General features: G+C 39.6%; 1 protein-coding gene across 26 annotated transcripts in view; it reads right to left on the bottom strand.

Annotated features, from left to right (window-relative positions):
• atp2b2 (ATPase plasma membrane Ca2+ transporting 2) overlaps positions 1-19,409 on the bottom strand; it is a 793,123-nt gene that overhangs the window by 14,489 nt on the left and 759,225 nt on the right. For all 26 annotated transcript variants that reach the window (XM_048547367.2, XM_059649827.1, XM_048547364.2 and 23 more), the window contains 4 exons: positions 12,723-12,936; positions 8,462-8,673; positions 6,295-6,402; positions 4,743-4,925 (listed from right to left, as the gene is read on the bottom strand). In XM_048547367.2, the coding sequence (XP_048403324.1) occupies positions 4,743-4,925; positions 6,295-6,402; positions 8,462-8,673; positions 12,723-12,936 (717 nt within the window). The remainder of the gene's footprint in view (positions 1-4,742; positions 4,926-6,294; positions 6,403-8,461; positions 8,674-12,722; positions 12,937-19,409) is intronic.

The following is a 19,409-nucleotide window of genomic DNA, read 5'->3' as shown; positions in this document are numbered from 1 at the left end:
TTGAAATCAGTAGATACAGTGTTGTGGATATTACAGAGACCTGACTGAAAGGGGATCATGGGTGAGCGCTAACGATCCAAGGACATGCATCCTATTGAAAGGGCAACCAAATGGACAGAGAGGGTGAGGTTGGCTTATTAGTAAGAAATGAAATTAAATTGATAACAAGAAGTGATATAGAGTCAGGAGGCATAGAATGTGTGTGGGTAGAGTTCAGGAATTGCAAAGGAAGAATGACCCCGAAGGGAGTTGCGTGCATGCCTCCCAGCAGTAGTCAGTATGTGGGGAAGAAAATGAATCAGGAAATGGAAAAGGCATGTATGAAAGGGATTATTACAATAACCATGGGGACTTCAAAATGCACTTGTACGAGGAAAATCAGGTTAGCAGTGGATTCCAAGAAAAGGAAGTCGTGGAATGTCTCCAAATTTTTTTTGCAGCAGCAGCTTGTGGTTGGGCTCGCTAGGGAACAAGCAATTCTGGATAAAGTGATGGGTAATGAGGCAGACTTGATTCGGGAGTTAAAGGCGAGGAAATCTCGAGAAAGGAAGCAGTGACCGTATGATATGCAGCTCATCCCACAATTTTAAACAGAGACGCTGGAATCAGATGTAATGGTATTAAAATGTGGTAAATCTGTGGAACTCAATGTCGCAGAAGACCACGACATTGAGTGTATTTAAGAGCGAGATACGTTCTTGATTGGTAAGGGGGTCAAGAGGAGAAGGCAGGAGAATGGGGTTAAAAAACATATAAGTCATGATTAAATAGCAGAGCAGATCAATAGGCTTATTGGCCTATTTCTGCTCCTACGCGCTATGGTGTTATGGTTCTGAACTCCCCTGTTAGACCTGGGGAGAAGAGGTTGTCCAGCCTCTGCACAATCCTGGCTACCAAGACCTCCCATCCACCAACTGTATTGTTTCTGCCATGTCAAGAACCATCCAGGGCAGCTCCGAACTGACAGGGCTTGCTCGGATGCACAATGGACTTTTAAAGATGGCCAGGGTGTCAGGGTTGCCAGTCAATTCCAGGATACACCAGTAGTGGCAAATGGGTGAATGGGCCTAGAGTTGGGCAAGTGGGGTGTCATAGAGATGTGGTAGGTAGTTGATGAAGTGAGTTCGTTAAGATGCTGCATGAGATCTTGCCTGGCACGGTGAGAAACTTTCCATGAAACATGTCACAAATGGCACTTAGACAAAAACCTGCAAGATTCAGTCCAAAGACTGAAAATATATGTCATATTTGTCTTCACAACCTAAGACACTGAACATTTCCTCTGAGGAAGGGACCAGATCCTTACAGGATGCACCAGCAAGGCTGCCTCCTGCACCCTCCAGCAACTCAGATACTGACACCTCACTGGCTATATCCTCTCAAAGTATTTCTGCTTTTACATGGACATCCGAGACTTCCACAGCCGGGAGTCAATTTGTCTACACACCAGACGCTGTGTGCAGACTTTCCATGTGTGCACACAACTTTGCTCCATGGGCATTTTCTTGAGATTAGAGTCAGGAGCAACGGCTTGCTAGCAGATCATGGCTCAGTCTCGGCAGCCGGCAATTTGAGATCTTCCAGCGATCAGGCACCTACTCAGTCTCAGGCAGAGGAAGACTGCATGATATTGGCAATCAGGAACTTCAAGCAGACAAAACAGCAGCATGCAGGTTTGCAGAGTCAATGCACACCAAAGCACAATGACTACTGTAATGCAGCAACACCACGCGGATCTTTGCTGCCTCATGCATGCAATTGTTTCCATCGGAGGCCACAGTGATGTCGTTACCTAGCATAATGATGAAACATCTCAACTACAATCAGCCAGCTCAGCGAGCAAGTCAACAATGTCATGCAATTGTGTGGCTGTCTCCATGGACATGTTAGTGACTGCCAAAGAGAGCCAGTTCCAGTGGTCTCAGAGTGTGCTGAATATGCAGATGGACCTACACACCAACTGGCGCTCAGCACCAAATGCTAGGTATTAGGATTTGGGGTGGAGGGACAGAAGAGGAGGAGAAGTTGGAATTTTTCTTTTGAAATTACTGTTTGGATTTGCAGAGAGGGTTCCATCCCTCCAATATTCCAACAATTAAGGGAACTGTTCTTCCTCTGCTGTGAGTCCAGCTGAGGCCTGATGAGATGGGGAAATTCCCCACTGATGTCTGAGACAATGGGTTCTTAACACTTGGGCAAGTGGTAGTATCTTGTATCACAGTGAGAGTTCATTACTTTATTTCTGTCCTGGAGGTGAATGTTCAGAGCTACAACGGGAAGTTTAATAAATAGTGATGTCTTGAAGAGAGTTCGTATTACAGAAGGGGAGGTGCTGGAGGTCTGAAAACACACTAAGGTGGATAAATCCTCGGGACCTGAACAGATGCATCCCAGATCGGGAAAGTATAGACCAGTGAGCCTGGCATTGGTGGTGGGCAACTTATTGGAAGGAACACTGATCAACAGGGTTTATGTATATTTGGAAAGGCAAACACTGATTAGGAATAGTCAACATGGCTTTGTGTGTGGGAAATCATGTGTCACTGACTTGATTAGGTTTTTTGAAGAAGTAACAATCGGATTGATGAGGGCAGAGTAGCGGACGTGATCTACATGGACTTCAGTAAGGTGTTTGACAAGGTTCCTCATGCTAGACTGGTTAAATCACATGGAATATAGGGAGAACTGGCTCTTTGGATACAGAACTGGCTTGAAAGTAGAAGGTAAAGAGTGGCGGTGGAGGGTTGCCTTACAGACTGGAGGCCTTGTGACCAGTGGTATGCCACAAGGATCGATGCTGGCCCCACTGCTTTTCATCATTTATATAAATGATTTGGATGTGAATGTAGGAGGTATGGCTAATAAGTTTGCAGATGATATCAAAATTGGAGGTGTAGTGGACAGTGAAGAAGATTACCTTAGAGAAAAATGGTATCTTGAACAGATGGACTAATAGGCCGAGGAGTGGCAGATAGAGTTTAATTTAGATCAATGTGAGGTGTTGCAATTTGGAAAGGTAAATCAGGGCAGGACTTATGCACTTAATGGTAAGGTCCTGGAGTGTTCTAATGGACAAAGAGACCTAGGAACGCAGGTGTATGGTTTTTTGGAAGTGGAATTACAGGTAGACAGGGTGGTGAAGTAGGCGTTTGGCACGCTTGCCCTCATTGCTCTAAGCACTTGAGTGTCGGAGTAGGGACATCATGTTGGTTAGGCCACGTTTGGAATACTGCGTACAAATCTGGTTGCCTTTCTACTGTCAGAATGTTGTTAAACTTGAAAAGGTGCAGTAAAGACTTATGAGAATGTTGCTCGGGTTGGAGGGTTTGAGCTATAGGTAGAGACTCAATGGGCTAGCGCTTTTTCCCCTGGAGCATCAGAGGTTGAGGGTTGGCCTTGTAGAGGTTTATACAGTCATGAGGGGCATGAATAGGGAGAATAGTCAAGGTTATTTTCCAAGGATGGGGGAGGCCAAAACTAAGGGGTTTTGGCTTAAGGAGAAAGGGGAAAGATTTAATGGTGTATGTATGGAACAAACTGCCAGAGCAAGTTATAACATTTAAAAGGCATCTGAGTGGGTAGTGAATAGGAAGGCTTAGAGGGATATGGGCCAAATGCTAGCAGATTGGGACACCTGATCAGCATGGATGGGTTGGATTAAAGGATATGTTTCCATGCTATATGACTCTATGATTCTAAGGATTGTTGGAGGATTTAATATTGTAGTGGGGGATGGAGAAAGGGTGATTCAGTATTATGGGAAGGTATTGTTGAGTGAGGAGATCTGACAAGAGTTTCCTATGGTGCTTTCACAATGAGGTGTGGGGTTTTCAACCAACATGAAAAGGTTGGACAGCTTGACTCTAGCAAAGTAAAAGGCAAGAATGTGAGCGATCTATTCAACCCATAAGAACTTTCCTACTCAAAGTTCTCTCTGTACTTTAATTCCTCTGTTGCATCAGGACTTCATCCAGTTTTGAATGCTTCCATTGCATGGACATTCACTAGACTGGTGGTGATGGATTCCATATGTTCTCAGGCCACTGAAGTGGGTAATAGTTTATTTTATGTCATAACAAGTCTTTGAAATGAGTAATGATCTATTCTGTGTTCACAACTCACTGTACTAGCTGGTACCTGTTCTAAATGTTAAAAGACCACTAAAACAAATGGGCATCTACTCCACGTTTTGGTTTGCAATTAATTGAATGATATGGTGGTTTATTCTTACAATTACTGATCCCAACGGTCATCTGTTTCAAATGTTTACAAATGTGAGTCTTTGTACCTGTAATTACATTTAAATGGAAGCATGGTCAGCTCACAAAGCAGTCCAAATCCATGCCATTTACTCCTTTTTGATTTACGCATCTTTATTACTTCTTTCACTTAACTTTAGGTAATCAATGAGAGGGCAGCTAACTGCTTCCCACTGAATAATCACAACTTGTAGCAACCAATCTATTCTTCCTACCTGTTGGAACAGCACTGCACAGAATTTCAAACAAAAAAAAGGGGAACATTAATCTGTTTTGTGTAAATCTGTTACGACAAACTGTTCATTTTAAAATTTATGAAAAAGCTGTTATTCAACATACAGTGCATAAGACAGCCATTCAGCCCATCATGCCTCATGTCTGATAATGACTTCCTATCCGATAATAACACAGTACCTGTTTATTGAAATATGAGGATGAATACAACAGTGCAGTTTTTTGTACTCCTAATGGCATTGAGTATACCTGAGTTTGGATCCTGTTCAGACCTCTGAACCAAAGAATCTGCCCACGTCTAAGTTCTCTCTCTGCATGATCAATTTCTTCAGCATCTTCGTTAAGTTCCTCTTCTGGGATGTCATCCTTCTGAGTTCCATGGCCTGCTTCCTTCAAAAACTTCAATCGATTGGTTGGAATGGAGGATATTACCTGAGAAAAGAGCAAATGGATATGTGTCATTAAACTGTTTCTCTTCATTGCACTGGAATAAAATACAATGAGTTGAACTATTATCCATGACGGACAATTTAAAGGTCTCATATTTTCCCCTTTTTCACCCAAGGGACACCTGTTCCCAATTATGAAATGCAGGAAGAAAGTAAGTCACTCATTTTATCACCCAATTTCCTGTTAGAACAAAGCAGTTAAGCTCGAAGCAACCAAATACAAAAACCGTATGGACAACAGAGACGTGTTGTCTTCATTTCCGTTGAACACTATAGTTTATTAGTTATAAATGCATTACTGATGTGGAACACAGGTTGTTTAACTGGATAGGGTTGTTCGAAGCTGCAGGACTTCTGAGAAAACTCTGGGCATATCGCCAACCTGTGGTGGCAGCCATAAATCTAACATCTGAAGAGGTGAGTGACTTCCTTATTTAAACTTGGTCCTCATGGAATAATGAGTCAGGTGGCGATCAGCATGCTGTGTTTTATTACCCCAAAGAATATGTGTAATACACATGACTTTGGAGTTTGGCAAAGATTTGAAGAATCTCTCAAAACTTGGCCAATATCACTTCCTTATGAAGTCCCCATAAGGATTGCTCATTCTACTGGACAATTGACACATGCTTTTTGTAAAACAAATAGAGAGGGAAATTTCTGATACCAGGCAAGAGTAAATTCTTGTGTAATCATATACAGTAATTGAAGAAAAGCTATTGTTTAACATTTTTAAGTCCAGTGTGTAATTCTCTATTGTAGAGTTCAACAGTGTCTAAACACCACAAGACAACAATCCTTCACAACTCTTCATTTACAGGGTCAAAAGTTTGCAAAATGTTGCAAATTTAGATGTTCTTGCCTGTTACCTACAGCTAAGCTAATCATTTTCAAGCGTGATTTGAAAGCTATATGCAAACAATGCGTAATTCAAGGATTCGTAATTTATACACAAGGCTTTGATGGCACATTATGAAAGCTAAGTCCCAGAAACATTAATGTCAAAAACCTATATTTTACAAAAAGCTTCACAACTGCAAGAAGAGAATGAAAAAAAAACAATTGCTGGGGTTCCAGTTTTTCTTTCAAACACACATTTGTTGTATTTCTACTAAAACATACAACTCACGGTTCACTTTACAGGACTGTAGCCTCACACATGACATCACCTGCTCCAGAACACTACAAAGCTGATTAACTTTTGTTAATCGTGCACTAAAATAATTTCAAGAGATCATGCCAAATGCTTAGCCCCCACTTTGCATTGATTTGGATGACATTTAGAATTATGAAGTTGCATAAATGATGGACATCCTTTCATATTGTCTTTTAAATGCAGAATAAATCATTACCTGTCCCCATAGCAACTCTCCCACTCCCAGCACAATGCACCACAACCACTGGTCTATTTGCAGAGGAATACAATTGAACGGCTTTCCACCAAACTGAATGATTAAAATCTGCAACAATGAAGGAGAAGTCAAGAGAAAAAAAATTCAGAACCATCCTTTTAAAACAGAATTGTCATAATTTTTCTATTTGTTCTTAAAATACTGTTATATGCAAGTTGAATTCTACATTTTGAATCAGAATGTTTCCAGCACAGGCAGAACCTATTTGTGCTGTCTCTCTAAAAGAACAACTTAGTTAGTACTGCTTTTTTGCTCTTTTCCACAGCCATGCAAATTTTCTCTTTTCAAGTCTTTTGCCAGTTCCCTTTGGATAGCCATGGTCCAATCTACCTCCACCGCACTCTCAGGCAATACAATCCAAATCCAAACCACTTGTTGCATAATCATGTCACCTTTGGTTCTTTTTCACTTAAAATGGTGTCCTTGAGTTCTCAACATTTCTGCCACTAAAACTGTTTCTCTCTCACTCACTCTCTCTACTCTGGCTATGCCAAGTGGTTTTGAGTATCATTATCAAATCTCCTCTCGACCTACTCTTTTCTAAGGGGAACAACCCTGGCTTCTCCAATTTATCAAACTGAATTTCCTCATCTCTGGAACCATTGTGGTAAATCTCTTTTGTACCCACTCTAAAGCCTCACACCCTTTTTAAAGTGCACAACCTAAAATTGGACATAACAGAGTGAATGTTAACAGAAATCAGAGGTTTCTTTCCATGAGGTCTAGCAGGTATTTTCATCCCAAACTAGCCTCATTAACTAGGTATCATACCTTATGGTGCCCCTTTTGTCAAACACCATAAGCGGAAGTGCTTGCCTCTGCCAGGATATCCAAAGATCTTTGGCAGTGATGCCACTTTAAAGGACTGGAGTGCGCCCAGCCTGACTGACCACTGTCAATCCAGAAATGCACTGCATGGTTCATGGAATTTGGCCTGGACATGGCAGATTATGAGAAATCGATATCCCACTTTATGCACAGGGCCTGGATATCCTATTGGACAAGGTGGCATAAAGGAGATCTATCTGCTCCCTTCAGAACTGGCAGAAGAGGTCACAATCCCAGACCCTGCCAGCTTGGTCCAAAGTTGTCACCTGTCTCAGTGAGATATCAATTATCCAGATGCTGCAATGCTGTAGGAAGGTCAATGATCTTCTCCAATCCACGAGGATAAAGTGCCACCAGCTACTTCACACTCAATTATATCTCTTCCATTGCACCCATCTTCCATAGCCTCCCACTTTCACTATCAAATGCAACATTTTCTATCACTCTCAGTCACCCACACAATCTCCTACATGATGAACACTACATGACCTATAACAAATGCATTTATTAATCTATACTTGTTTGATCAACTGTAGAAACAAAACGGAAATTGCTGCGAAGACTCAAAAAGTTTGGCAGCATCTGTGAATAGAAAGTAGAGTTAATGTTTCAGGTCCAGTACTGTTCTTCAGAACTAGACCAAAAATGTTAACTTGCTTTCTCACTATAGATGCTGTCAGACCGGCTGAGTTTTCCCAGTAATTTCTGTTTTTATTTCCGATTTCCAGCATCTACATTCTTTGTTTTTTTTTTGTCTGATTGACAGCTGGTTTTGTCATGGATTAATATTTCTTAAGGCTCCCTCATTCCATGAAGTGAATTATCAACTTTAAGTATAATTAGACTTCGTAATTCCTCTTCTTTATCATGTTGGAGACTACTGCGTATCTCAATCATCTGCTATTTTGCTATGACTTGGCTAGAACATTCTTCTTTGGTAAAGAAAAAGTATTTATTCAGTCCATCAGCCATGCTTTCTTCATTCTTGCATTGAAATTCTTTTATATCCCAATTTTTAAAAAAAATCCACCTCTCCTTAGTAATTCAGTGTAACACTTGGGATAAAGTCACTGGCATAGCTACGTAAGTCTGAGAAGTAATCCACCTTCCTCATGCAAGAAATGTTTAAGCTACAGTTATCCAGAATTTTGGTATCAAATTCAAGGATGAGAGCATGTCTCAGTGAAACATTAGCAGCTGAATCATCTCTGTGACTGATCTTCATCTAACGCATTAGCATTAATAGAACATATGAAAAAATATTCTTTTTCTACAATACCTGAATTCCAAAAGTGCCGAATACAATACTGCAGAAGATGGGATTCCTGAAAATGCCATCAAACACATTTTTCTCTCCATGTATCTTGCGAGCATTGATTTCATTGAAGAGTTGCATCAACACAAAAGTGTTAAAGATGATGGTGTAGTGTTCAGAAGGTGGGGCATGTAGTGGTGCATTTCTTCCACTGTCAATGTTAAAAATGGTTTCCCCTGCAAAGAAACAGACAATAGTACAACGGTAATGATAAAACTTTTTCCTTTATATAAGTAATCATGCAAGATGCAGCATTTTTAACTACTTCCATTGACATATTCAGCACTCAATTTTGAGTGATTATGCATCCGAGAATGCCTCGAGACATATTCAAATGTTTGATGCACTATGTAAATGGCAGTTAGTGTTGCTATTGTATAACAATTAGAGTTTGATGGCTCACATTTTTCATATACTTCCTACCCCCTCAAGAATTAGCAAAGTCTTTTGCCTTCCTGAGGATAAGTAAACCATGCACACAGACTCCTGACATCAAACTGTGCATTCTGGATGTGCTATAAATCAATTTGTTTCTGCACAATCCAGATGCTACACAATCACATTGTTTCAGACAGCTCCATAATGGATATATTTGAAATAATGTTTTTTTGCTATGATGCCTGTTGATTAAAAAAAAACTATTTAAACACAGAAAAAAATAGCAATTTTCATTTGGAATGGAAGGAAATCTCTCAATTCATTGTGATGGCTGATTTGAAGAACTAATCAGCTGGTTGGTGTCTGTTAGATTTTCAACAATAGTTTCAGTAGTTAGATTTTCAATAATAGTGCACCTGTCCCCTTTCTCTGCAAATCATGAATTGCGAGCATTTTATTCAGAGAGAAATAGATGTAAATATTTTCACTTATTTACTTCATTCTACTGACAAATAATAATGTCATTTTTATTTTTCCAAGATGAAATAAAAGTTGTATAAAAAATAAATATGACACAAATATATAGATTTATATCTACATCATCCTTGAACAATATCCTATTTACATTAGCAGAGGAAGACTAAAAGAAATGCATATCTCCTAAGCAGATTTATAACATCAAAGTCAACTCCTCACTGCTTCGCCTCAACAACAAAAAACTTAATTTATACTCTGCCTTAAATCTTAAAGCTCCCCAAGGTGTTCCCAGAAGTGATATAAAGCGAAGTTTCTCACTGAACCAGGAAAAGCGATGTCAGGGAGTTAATCAAAGTTTGGAACATTTTAACAAGGGAAATGAAGTAGGGAGGTTGAGAATTTGGAGGGAATTCCAGATCTTAAGACTAAGACAGCTGAAGGCATGGACACAAATGTTGGAGTGACAAAAACATAGGCCCAAAAGGCCAGAATTAGTGGACTGCACTGCTAATGTTGTGGGATTAGAAGGGATTGCATTGATTGGGAAGTGAAAAGCATTGGAAGGATTTGCAAATAGAGATGAGAATTTTAAAACTGGTTGTTACTCAATTGGGAGGCCTTTGAGCACAGTGCGATGGGAAAACAAGACTTGTTGAAATTAAAGACAGTGGCACTGATATTTTGGATAATTTCAAGTTTATAGTGTTTACATTCTGAATACGCGCAGGAATTTCTCCTTCACACTCAAGAAAATTTAGAGTTGCACTAGCACACAATTATATTTGTACACCTGCAGTCTAAAACAGGAAGTAAAAAGTAGGAAACATAAATTAGATTTAAAACATTAGCAAAGTGCAAAATAAAAATTCAAAAATACAAAGCGGGGATTGGAGAGAGGAAAGGCAGAAGAGCAAAAAAACAAAAGGTGTTTGAAAAAATCTCCAGCAATAATTATCATCCAGTAATGGGATTCAACACAGCATTTTTTTTTGTGGGCACTAGGTTCTTCAGCAGTAATGATCACTTTTCATGCTAGTAAAATCTTATTCATTCCCGAATGCACAGGACCTAATGTCTTCAGCTATCTTTATTGGGAAACTACTGGCCATGTCGCGCAAATTCAGCCATCTCAGCGCCATAACCATTATCAAGGAGTCTATCCTGTGAAGGAGCAAGGGAACTCCGACAGCTACTGTCGGGTCTCTGTGCTTAACTGCCCATTGCAAATTTCACAACTTGTTGTCCGATTTCTCGCCTGCATTCCTCGCCCTGCCTTATTCTAACAGTATAGTTCACCCTATCGTCATTCATTTTGCAAAATATGGTCTATTAAGGTCTCCAGTTCTTGACCAATTAGTAAAGTGGTCCCCTGTCCTCAGTGCAAGAAATATTAATTTTAACAAACACAGAGTTTTAGTGGTGCAGCGGTAGCATCCCTGGCTCTGAATAAGAAGCTCCAGGTTCATGTCACTCTTCAGGCATTGATGGCTGAGGATAGTGTATTCATTACAGAGAGAAACAGGTTGCACACCAACTTGAAAATCTTTCCAACATAGACCAATGCCAGATAATAATAGCAGGAATGATTACTGGCCAACCATGTACCATGTGATAGCATGAAATTGGAGTCTCTACCACCACTATCCATAGCTTATACAACATGCCTATAAAAGAATATGAACCCAACAACTGAGATTTCTTGAGAAGCAATTAGTCCAGTCAGCTGAACCACCAATATGGATCAGAATGGTGTCGACAGCATGGAGTTTCCACGCCATTCCAACTGGGGTGGATTAGGAACCTGGCCCCTTGCCCAACACGTGGTGAGTATTGCAATTCCATGTATCAGACTTGCTTCCAGACAGAGAAATAAAGAAAAATGCACATTTGTTAGTGTGAATTGTTTCATTGGTATGTATTGTCGAAGATGCCCCCAGTGTATTATGGGCCATAATTTGCTGCAGTATCTAACACTGCCTCTCTTTAGTTAGGTTTGGATGTTTACGTGTTTGCATCTTACAGGTAGCAATTTGCTGAAGGTGTGAGTGGATAATATCACAGTGAGAGAAACAGAGTATCTCCTTATATGAGACTGAAGATTGTAAAATTAATGGCAGAGGGGCTGAGAAGGAAGTCCCAATTACACTGTGTGAATTCATTGTCAAATCAGGCACTGAAAGTAAACTGAAAGGGAGAGAAAGATTGAATTGAGAAATAGAAATGTAAGAAGCAGAATCGATCTTACTTTAATTTTGCATTGTTAAAATAGTCAATAATAGTTCAAATCTGTTATGCGGAGATGCCAGTGTTGGACTGGGGTGGACAAACTCAGAAGTCACACAACACCAAACTTCACCTGATTTAAGAGCAGCGCTCTGAAAGCTTGTAATTTTAAATAAACCTGGTGAACTACAACCTGGTGTGGGCGTTCAAATCTGATGGAATAAGACACCACCTTGAGTTAGGCAGTGCTGTATCATAGAAATTACTCAGCAGGAATTAACAGCAGTGACTCAGTTAAAAGAGTGCTTAAGCTGAAATGGAAAAGACTCAGCTTTCAGTGCGTTAGTTCAGTTCATATTGACTGAGCAAATACAGCAATTTCATATCATTCAAAGCAGTACAATTTCTTCTGCTAAAGAATTTGAACAAGAGTTTAACTGCACATCTGCCCCTATCCAGATGTTTCTTGTGCCATTCTCTGCAAAAACAATCAAACAGAGAGCACCATTAATGGTTTCCACATTATTTTGACAGAAAGTCAAGATTCAATATATATTCATTCCAAATCAGTTTGTACATGGTATGTCAAGTTAATTTTTCCTCAATATGACAAACATGAAGCAGGTTTCTTTTCCGCAGAAAAAGGAATCTGCCAAGTATCTTTTCTAAGAAGTTAACATATCCTAGTTTCATTCTTTAATATGTTTTCCAAAAAGGTCAAACAATTTTTCAACATAGATATTATTTCAGTCCCTGAAATGCAAATCATGCTGTTTTATCAAGCAGAATGAACAAGCACACAAGACAATCATAGCAGAATGACACAAAACACGGCTAGAAATGGCTATTTTCAAATCCTGAATCTTTTAAGGTATGGTGTCACACAAATAATATCTGCAATTACTAATATCTCACAGGCTTTGAACATTGCATTTCAACCTGTGTTTTTTAAGTAATATATTACATAAAACTGCCCATAAAAGGAAAATGATACAAATGCATGAATGAGGGAATATTTCATGAGAACCTTAAAAGACTGCATCACAAAGATGTGCATCTGCACAGAGCTAATCAATTTTTCCAGAAAAATAAAAATAGAAATTTTTAAAATTTTACTCGCTAGAAGCATAGATGTTGTATAACATACCAGCAAAGAGTAAAGTGAAGATGACAGTAAGCTGGTAAATTCCATGACCCAGAATATTTTTCATCATGGTCCGTGAGATAAGGGGTTTGTCCCTGCCATAAGGCCTCCTCATCAGAAGTGCTTCAGTGGGTGGCTCTGTGGCTAGGGCCAAAGAGGCAAAAGTATCCATAATGAGGTTAACCCACAACATCTGTACAGCCTTCAGAGGAGAATCCTGTTTAAAAAATCAAATTGCATTATAAAATCATTGTAGTGCTCTCAAGACTAAAGTAACGTAAAAATATCTATAACATTAAGACATATAATATGCCTTGAAACAAATTAACACTTTATAGAATGACACCAGATCAAATGTTACAGCATAGTATGGTATGTAATTATTTTAAGGTCTGTATGGAAATTGGTGTGCAGTCTGCGTAGATTTGATTTTTGGGCACTTGAAATATGTCTGCACAACATTTGAGGCAATTGCATTATGGAAGAATTTAGATTCATCAAGTACACTTCATGACCCCAGAACTTCTTCAAGTGTTGCACAAGCAATGAAGTAACTTTTGTGTGCAATGATTGTTGTAAAGTGGGGGGAACATCACACCTCATGTCCACACAAATGGTCCTGCAAAATGAAATGAATGACTGAACATTGTTTACATGATTTTGATGAGGGATTAAAGCTCATTTGGACACCAGGATGTACAACCATAGCAGGCCAGGCAGCAACAGAGGACTGGGAAAGCGGATGTCTCAGGTCCATTTCTGAAGAAGGGTCCAGGCCCAAAACATCAGATTTCCTGCTCCTCTGATGCTGCTGCCTGGCGTGCTGTGTTCCTCCAACTCCACACCTTGTTATCTCAGACTCCAACATCGGCAGTTCCTACTATCCCAGAATGTACAGCTGTGCCTTCTTTAAACAGTACCTGGGATCTTTAGTATCCAGAGACAGATGGTGCCTTATTTTAACATTCCTTCTAAGGGCACTGAGAGATTGTCAGCCTAAATTACATGGTGAATTCCAGGAGTGGGGCTCGAACCTACAACCTTCTGACTGAAGAAGTGAGGCTGCTACCAGTGAACAAAAGCTGACAATAACTGTCTCTAATAATGAAGATCCCCTCATGTGTTACAACGATAACTCATGAAGCAAAAGTTCCTCTATCCACATTACTAAGATTCTTTGATAAACAACTTGACTCAAGAACAAATCATAATGGTTATCATTACATTGTCATAAATAAATCAACGCCTCTCAATTTGCACAGTGCAACAAATTCAAAAAAGGAGCACATTTTAAATGCATACTGCATTGCAAATATCTGTCTTATGATTGATCCATGCTTTTGCATTGGTTTCCAGGAAAAACACCTTTCAGAACTTAATTGAATTAGGTTTCAGGAACTGGAATTTATACTTTTTACATTTGATACAGGCTAGATTTGTAAGAAACACGCATGAGTTTTGTTTGGGGTTGCTATGAGACTTTTTCTCCCCACACTGGAACAGGTCTTCATTTAGTTCAATAGACTTCCAAAAATTTCAGTTTCAAATTTTATATTTAAATTTTTACTAAGACTATTATAACTCTGTCTTCACTTTGAAAGAAAATTATTGTAACCTTACCCACAATTTTTTCAAAGATGTTCTTAAATCTAACATCTCTAGTGACTAAATCATCAGCAACTGGAAGCAGGTTTCTCCTGACCAGTTCTCTGTATTGGTGTGAATCCCTGTATCAGATTTTCTCAGACTTCTCTGCTCTGATGAAAATTCAAATTTCTTCAGTGTTTGCTCTCTCAGGTCTGGTAGGATCCTCATGAATATATTTTACACTTGCTCCATGGCTGGACATTCATCCTTAAGAGGCCTTCCAAGTCTAAACACAAGTTTAATGGCAGTCTAAACAATGATTTACATAAGTTAGTCTTTATTTTTCTACTTGGTGCACTATTTATCCAACTTATGACTTCAGGATACATTTTACACCTTTGTAATTAATTTGTCCACCCCTTTTTAAGGTTCATCTGTTTAAACATCTAAGCTTTTCTTGTTTCTGGACATCTTTTGAAGCTTTACCATTTAGTAATTATCTTCTATCCTTATCCTTCCTCCTGAAATAGATCACCTCATATTTCTCTACATTAAGCTTTGTCTGATGTCTAAGGAATAAGGAAGCATTTCATTTCAGCAGAGCTTGAAATCATTTTATTGAAATGGAGAGTCAAGTTTAAGATTCCTATCTTTTACACAAATTCAGTAAAAATTATACCGTGGCACTCTGCTTCTTCCTTTGGTTTTGTGCAAGATCATAATACTTCAAGCCAAGTAATATCTGGCTTCATAAAATATGTAACAGTATCGGGAACAGTGTCAGAGATGTGCTATCAACTTAATTCTCAGCAATATTCCATAAATGGTGGAAAGTCAATGCTTTTCCAGGAAGGGCACTCTAAATATTCTGACTTCTAACTGATAATCTTTAACGTTAGCTCCTGTGAATCATCTACATGTTAAATTGATTGTCTCTACTCAGAAATCTTCTCTAATGAAACATTATCTGGTGTACTTTAGTTTTCATCCATTTCTATGATTGGAATGTTACTGTTCTACAAAGGATATACGGTGTTGAAGGAAGCCATTTAGCCCAACATTGCTGGCAGCTTAGTTTGACTCTAGCCTCCTGCTGTATTACATAACAATCTACATTTAACCCTCTATTGCTTGTTTCCTTAAATGCTTGCCAATTTCCCCCCAAACTGTGACAATGCTATTCATTTCAACTGCCTGCTGGTTCAACAACATTAAATCCAATGTAGTTTTAATAGCCAAAAGAAGTAGAATGTCAATTGAAACCAGACAATATTCTGGAGAAGTAGAGAGGAAAATAAATCATCTCATAAAGACAATACTTCCTTATACTTCCATTCTAGTCTGATGACTTCAATGGGGCATAAATTACAGTTTATGTCAGAATTCAAACATTTGTCGAATAGAACAGGGTCCCTACAGTGAGGAACAGGTCATTTGGCCTTAGAAGGCCACACTGACTCTGAAAATCATCCCACCCAGACCCATTCCACTGTTTCTCCCATGGCTAATGCACCCAACCTAGATTTCCCTGAGCACCATGGGTCATTTAGCATGGCCAATCCACCTAGCTTGCATATCTTTGGACTGTGGAATGAAGCCCACACAGGCACTGGGAGAATGTACGAATTCCATACAGATCGTTGCCCAAAGGTGGAATTGAACCCGGATCCCTGGAGCTATGAAGCAGCAGAGCTAACCACTAAGCCAGTGTGCTGTCCCATCTAATTATAAGGTCAACTTACAAATCAACCACTCTAATCATAGAATCCCTACAATGTGGAAGCAGGTTATTCAGTTCACCAAGCTCACACCAACTCTCTGAAGGGTATCCCACTAGACACAACCCACTACCCTATCCCTGGGGGCTAGGGATTTCTATGCTGTCAGTTGTGTGTGGGGTTTCAATATCAAAGCTAATGGTTTTAGTTTTTTTTAATAAGTATATGGAAAGAAATCGTAACCATGGAGAATATGGGCCCCATTAAAAGCAGACATATGTATGACTGTGCAGATAATAAGGTAATTGCAAATATGTTAATTGTAACAATGTTCAAGTGAATGGAGAAGACAAAATGTCAGTGGTACAAGGAACCTAATAATAGGTCAAGGAACCTAGTGATTTTATTAAGTATTAATGGTATTGGCGAAAATAAGGTGACTTAAGATTGGGAAATCAATAGGACCTAACAGCTTCCATCCTCAACTATTAGAAGAAACCAGATACAAAAGCTGCAGACACATTTGTCATAACTTCCCCAGGCTAGTTGATTTTTGTCAAGTGATGAAAAGTTGTAACCATCTCTTTAGTGCTTGTGATTGTATGGAGAGCGGTGGTGTTGAATGGAGAAGCGAATTTAACTGCAGACCTGTCAGATATGGGAAAGTGACCAGAATCTATCATCAGGGACAGAGGTCCCAAACATGGCCTGGGGGGTGTAATTCTGTGGCCAGGGAACCTAGAACAACCGGTTCCTTTCAAGAGTTTGTTGAATTTAATAGTAGAACCTGCTTACCGTTTTATGACAACATGCTCTGGTTATAGCTGGCCTGAGTGCTGTCTGCAAGGTGAGTTTTAAAATCAGCATGCAGGAGGAAACAACAAGAGGGAGGGATCCAAGAGGCTTGTGCAGGTTGAGAAATAAGGCTAAAGATCAAAAGATAAGGGTAGGTTGGAGTTTGGGGAAAGATCAAGCTTTTAAGCAGGGGGTAGGGAAATTAGAAGGATTGAGGATGTGGGTGGCTGGTAATGGAGGTTTGGAGAAACACATTCAATTTGTAAATGGAATGGCATATACAGGTCTTAGATCCTGCAATTGTTGCACCTCCCTCTAGCTGTTCAGTATCCTTAGGCCCGGAAAATCCAGCCAGCCTAGGTTAGGTTTAAATTGCTGCTTAAATCTGAGGCACACAGTATAATTTTAATATATAAATGACTGACCTGCTTCATGTGAAGGTTGTTTGTCAACAGTCACTGAGCTACCCTCATTAAAACTGAAGATTAGTTGGTTGGGATCTAGATTTTTAATTTTTTTACATGCCAGTGCAAATCCATATGCAGCAAGACCTGGACAGCACAATAAGTGGCAAGTACCATCTGTGTCATACAAATGCCACACAATGAACATCTCCAACAAGAGAGAATCTAACCATATCCCTTTGACATTTAATGGTATAACCATCACTGAATGCCCAACTATCAACATCCACAAGGTTATCTTTGACTAGAAACTGAATTGGACCAGCCATAGATATTGTGGCTACAAAAAGTGGCAGCACGGTGGCTCAGTGGTTAGCACTGCTGCTTCACAGCACCAGAGACCCAGGTTCAATTCCAGCGTCGGGCCACTGACTGTGTGGAGTTTGCACATCCTCCCCGTGTCTGCGTGGGATTCCTCCGGGTGCTCCGGTTTCCTTCCACAGTCTAAAGATGTGCAGGCTAGGTGGATTGGCCGTGCTAAATTGCCTGTAGTGTTCAGGGGTGTGTGGGTAATAGGGGGATGGGTCTGGGTGGGATGTTTCAAGGGGCGGTGTGGACTTGTTGGGCCGAAGGGCCTGTTTCCACACTATAGGTAATCTAATCTAATCTAAAAAAAAAGGTCAGCTGCTAGGAATTCTGCCTTGAGTTACACACTACCTGACACTCCAAAGACAAACCAAAGGAAAAATTAGGAGTGTAGTGGAATACTCCCCTTGCCTGGATGAGTGCAACTTCAATGACTCTCAAGAAACTCAACACCATTCAAGACAAAAGCAGCCCAATCCATTGTCGTCCCATCCACCATCTTTAAAGTTCGTTCCTTCAATCACCATGTGACGGCACCATTGTGTAACATGTACAAGATACAACAACTCACCAAGGATCCTTCAATAATACCGACGAAACTCTCAACAGCGCCGATGTATGGGAGTACCAGTTCTCCACCAAAACACACATCATGACTTATAATTATATCATCATTCCATGAGTGTCACTGAATCAAAATTCATGGAGCTTGCTCCCTAGCTGTAGATGTTTCAAACACCTAAGGGCAGTAGCACTTCAAAAAGACAGTTAATCACCACAATCTCAGGAGCACTCAGGGATAGGTAGTAAGTACATGCGTAGCCAGTGATGCAGACATCCCATGGGCAAGTGAAAGAAAAAGCATAGAAGATTATTAACAAGAATGAGAGGCCATACTGGTTATGAGTTCAGAAGACAGGAAGTAGGGATGCAGGTAATGTACTCTCCTTGGTAAAATATGGCAAGTAACATTCCCCATTGTTCTATAGAAATGCATCAGCTACAGTTGTAGGGCCTCCTATAGATGTTCAACTGGAATGGTGCAATCCCATTATGGTATTCCTCATGTATTACAGATTTTGAAGTAAAGCTGTTACCATACCAAGCCAAGTATTGAGCATACAGGATAAAAACATATGTGGTGGTAATCAGACAAATTTAATATTCTTGAGGCAGTTTCTGTGTAGTTCATGGAAACAATGAGAGCAGAGTTATGTGCAACACAGAATTGCAAGGTTATAAGATGCCCAACTACGAAACAGAAAGGTAGCAGAATTTCTCTCCACATGCTAATGGTTTGTAGGGAATGATAAATTAATGAGGATGTTGACAATTATCTTGAATGTTACAAAACCCTAGGTTTCGATGCCACAGGATGCATTATTGATGACATAATGCTTATACATAGTAATTTAAACAGAAGTGATTTCATACGTTAATTGCAGTAATGAATACACAGAGCACCAGATTGTTATGATCTTAGCAAAAATGGACTATCAATATTCAAAATTCATCATTTGGCTTAGGTAGCTGAGACATTCCTAGCCTAAAAATGGTTTTAGATTCTGTTGATCTAAAATGATTTCTATGATCCCCTGAAATGTCAAAGTGACATACATGGAATATATAAAATATGACTGCCTCAGAATTATCATTGTAATCAAGAAGTTCAGTGAAGCTTAGTGAGCTGGTAAAAAATTTGTATCTCTTGTTTACTTACACTTACATGACAATGCCACATGTTGAAGCTGGAAGGTCACCTATGGAGTGTTCAGCTTAGAAAAGACAATGGAGCTAGACTTGGGGTATACAAACAAACC

Source organism: Stegostoma tigrinum, chromosome 11 (genome assembly GCF_030684315.1).
Source record: "Stegostoma tigrinum isolate sSteTig4 chromosome 11, sSteTig4.hap1, whole genome shotgun sequence".
NCBI lineage: Eukaryota > Metazoa > Chordata > Chondrichthyes > Orectolobiformes > Stegostomatidae > Stegostoma > Stegostoma tigrinum.
This window is presented reverse-complemented; position numbering and strand designations above follow the sequence as displayed.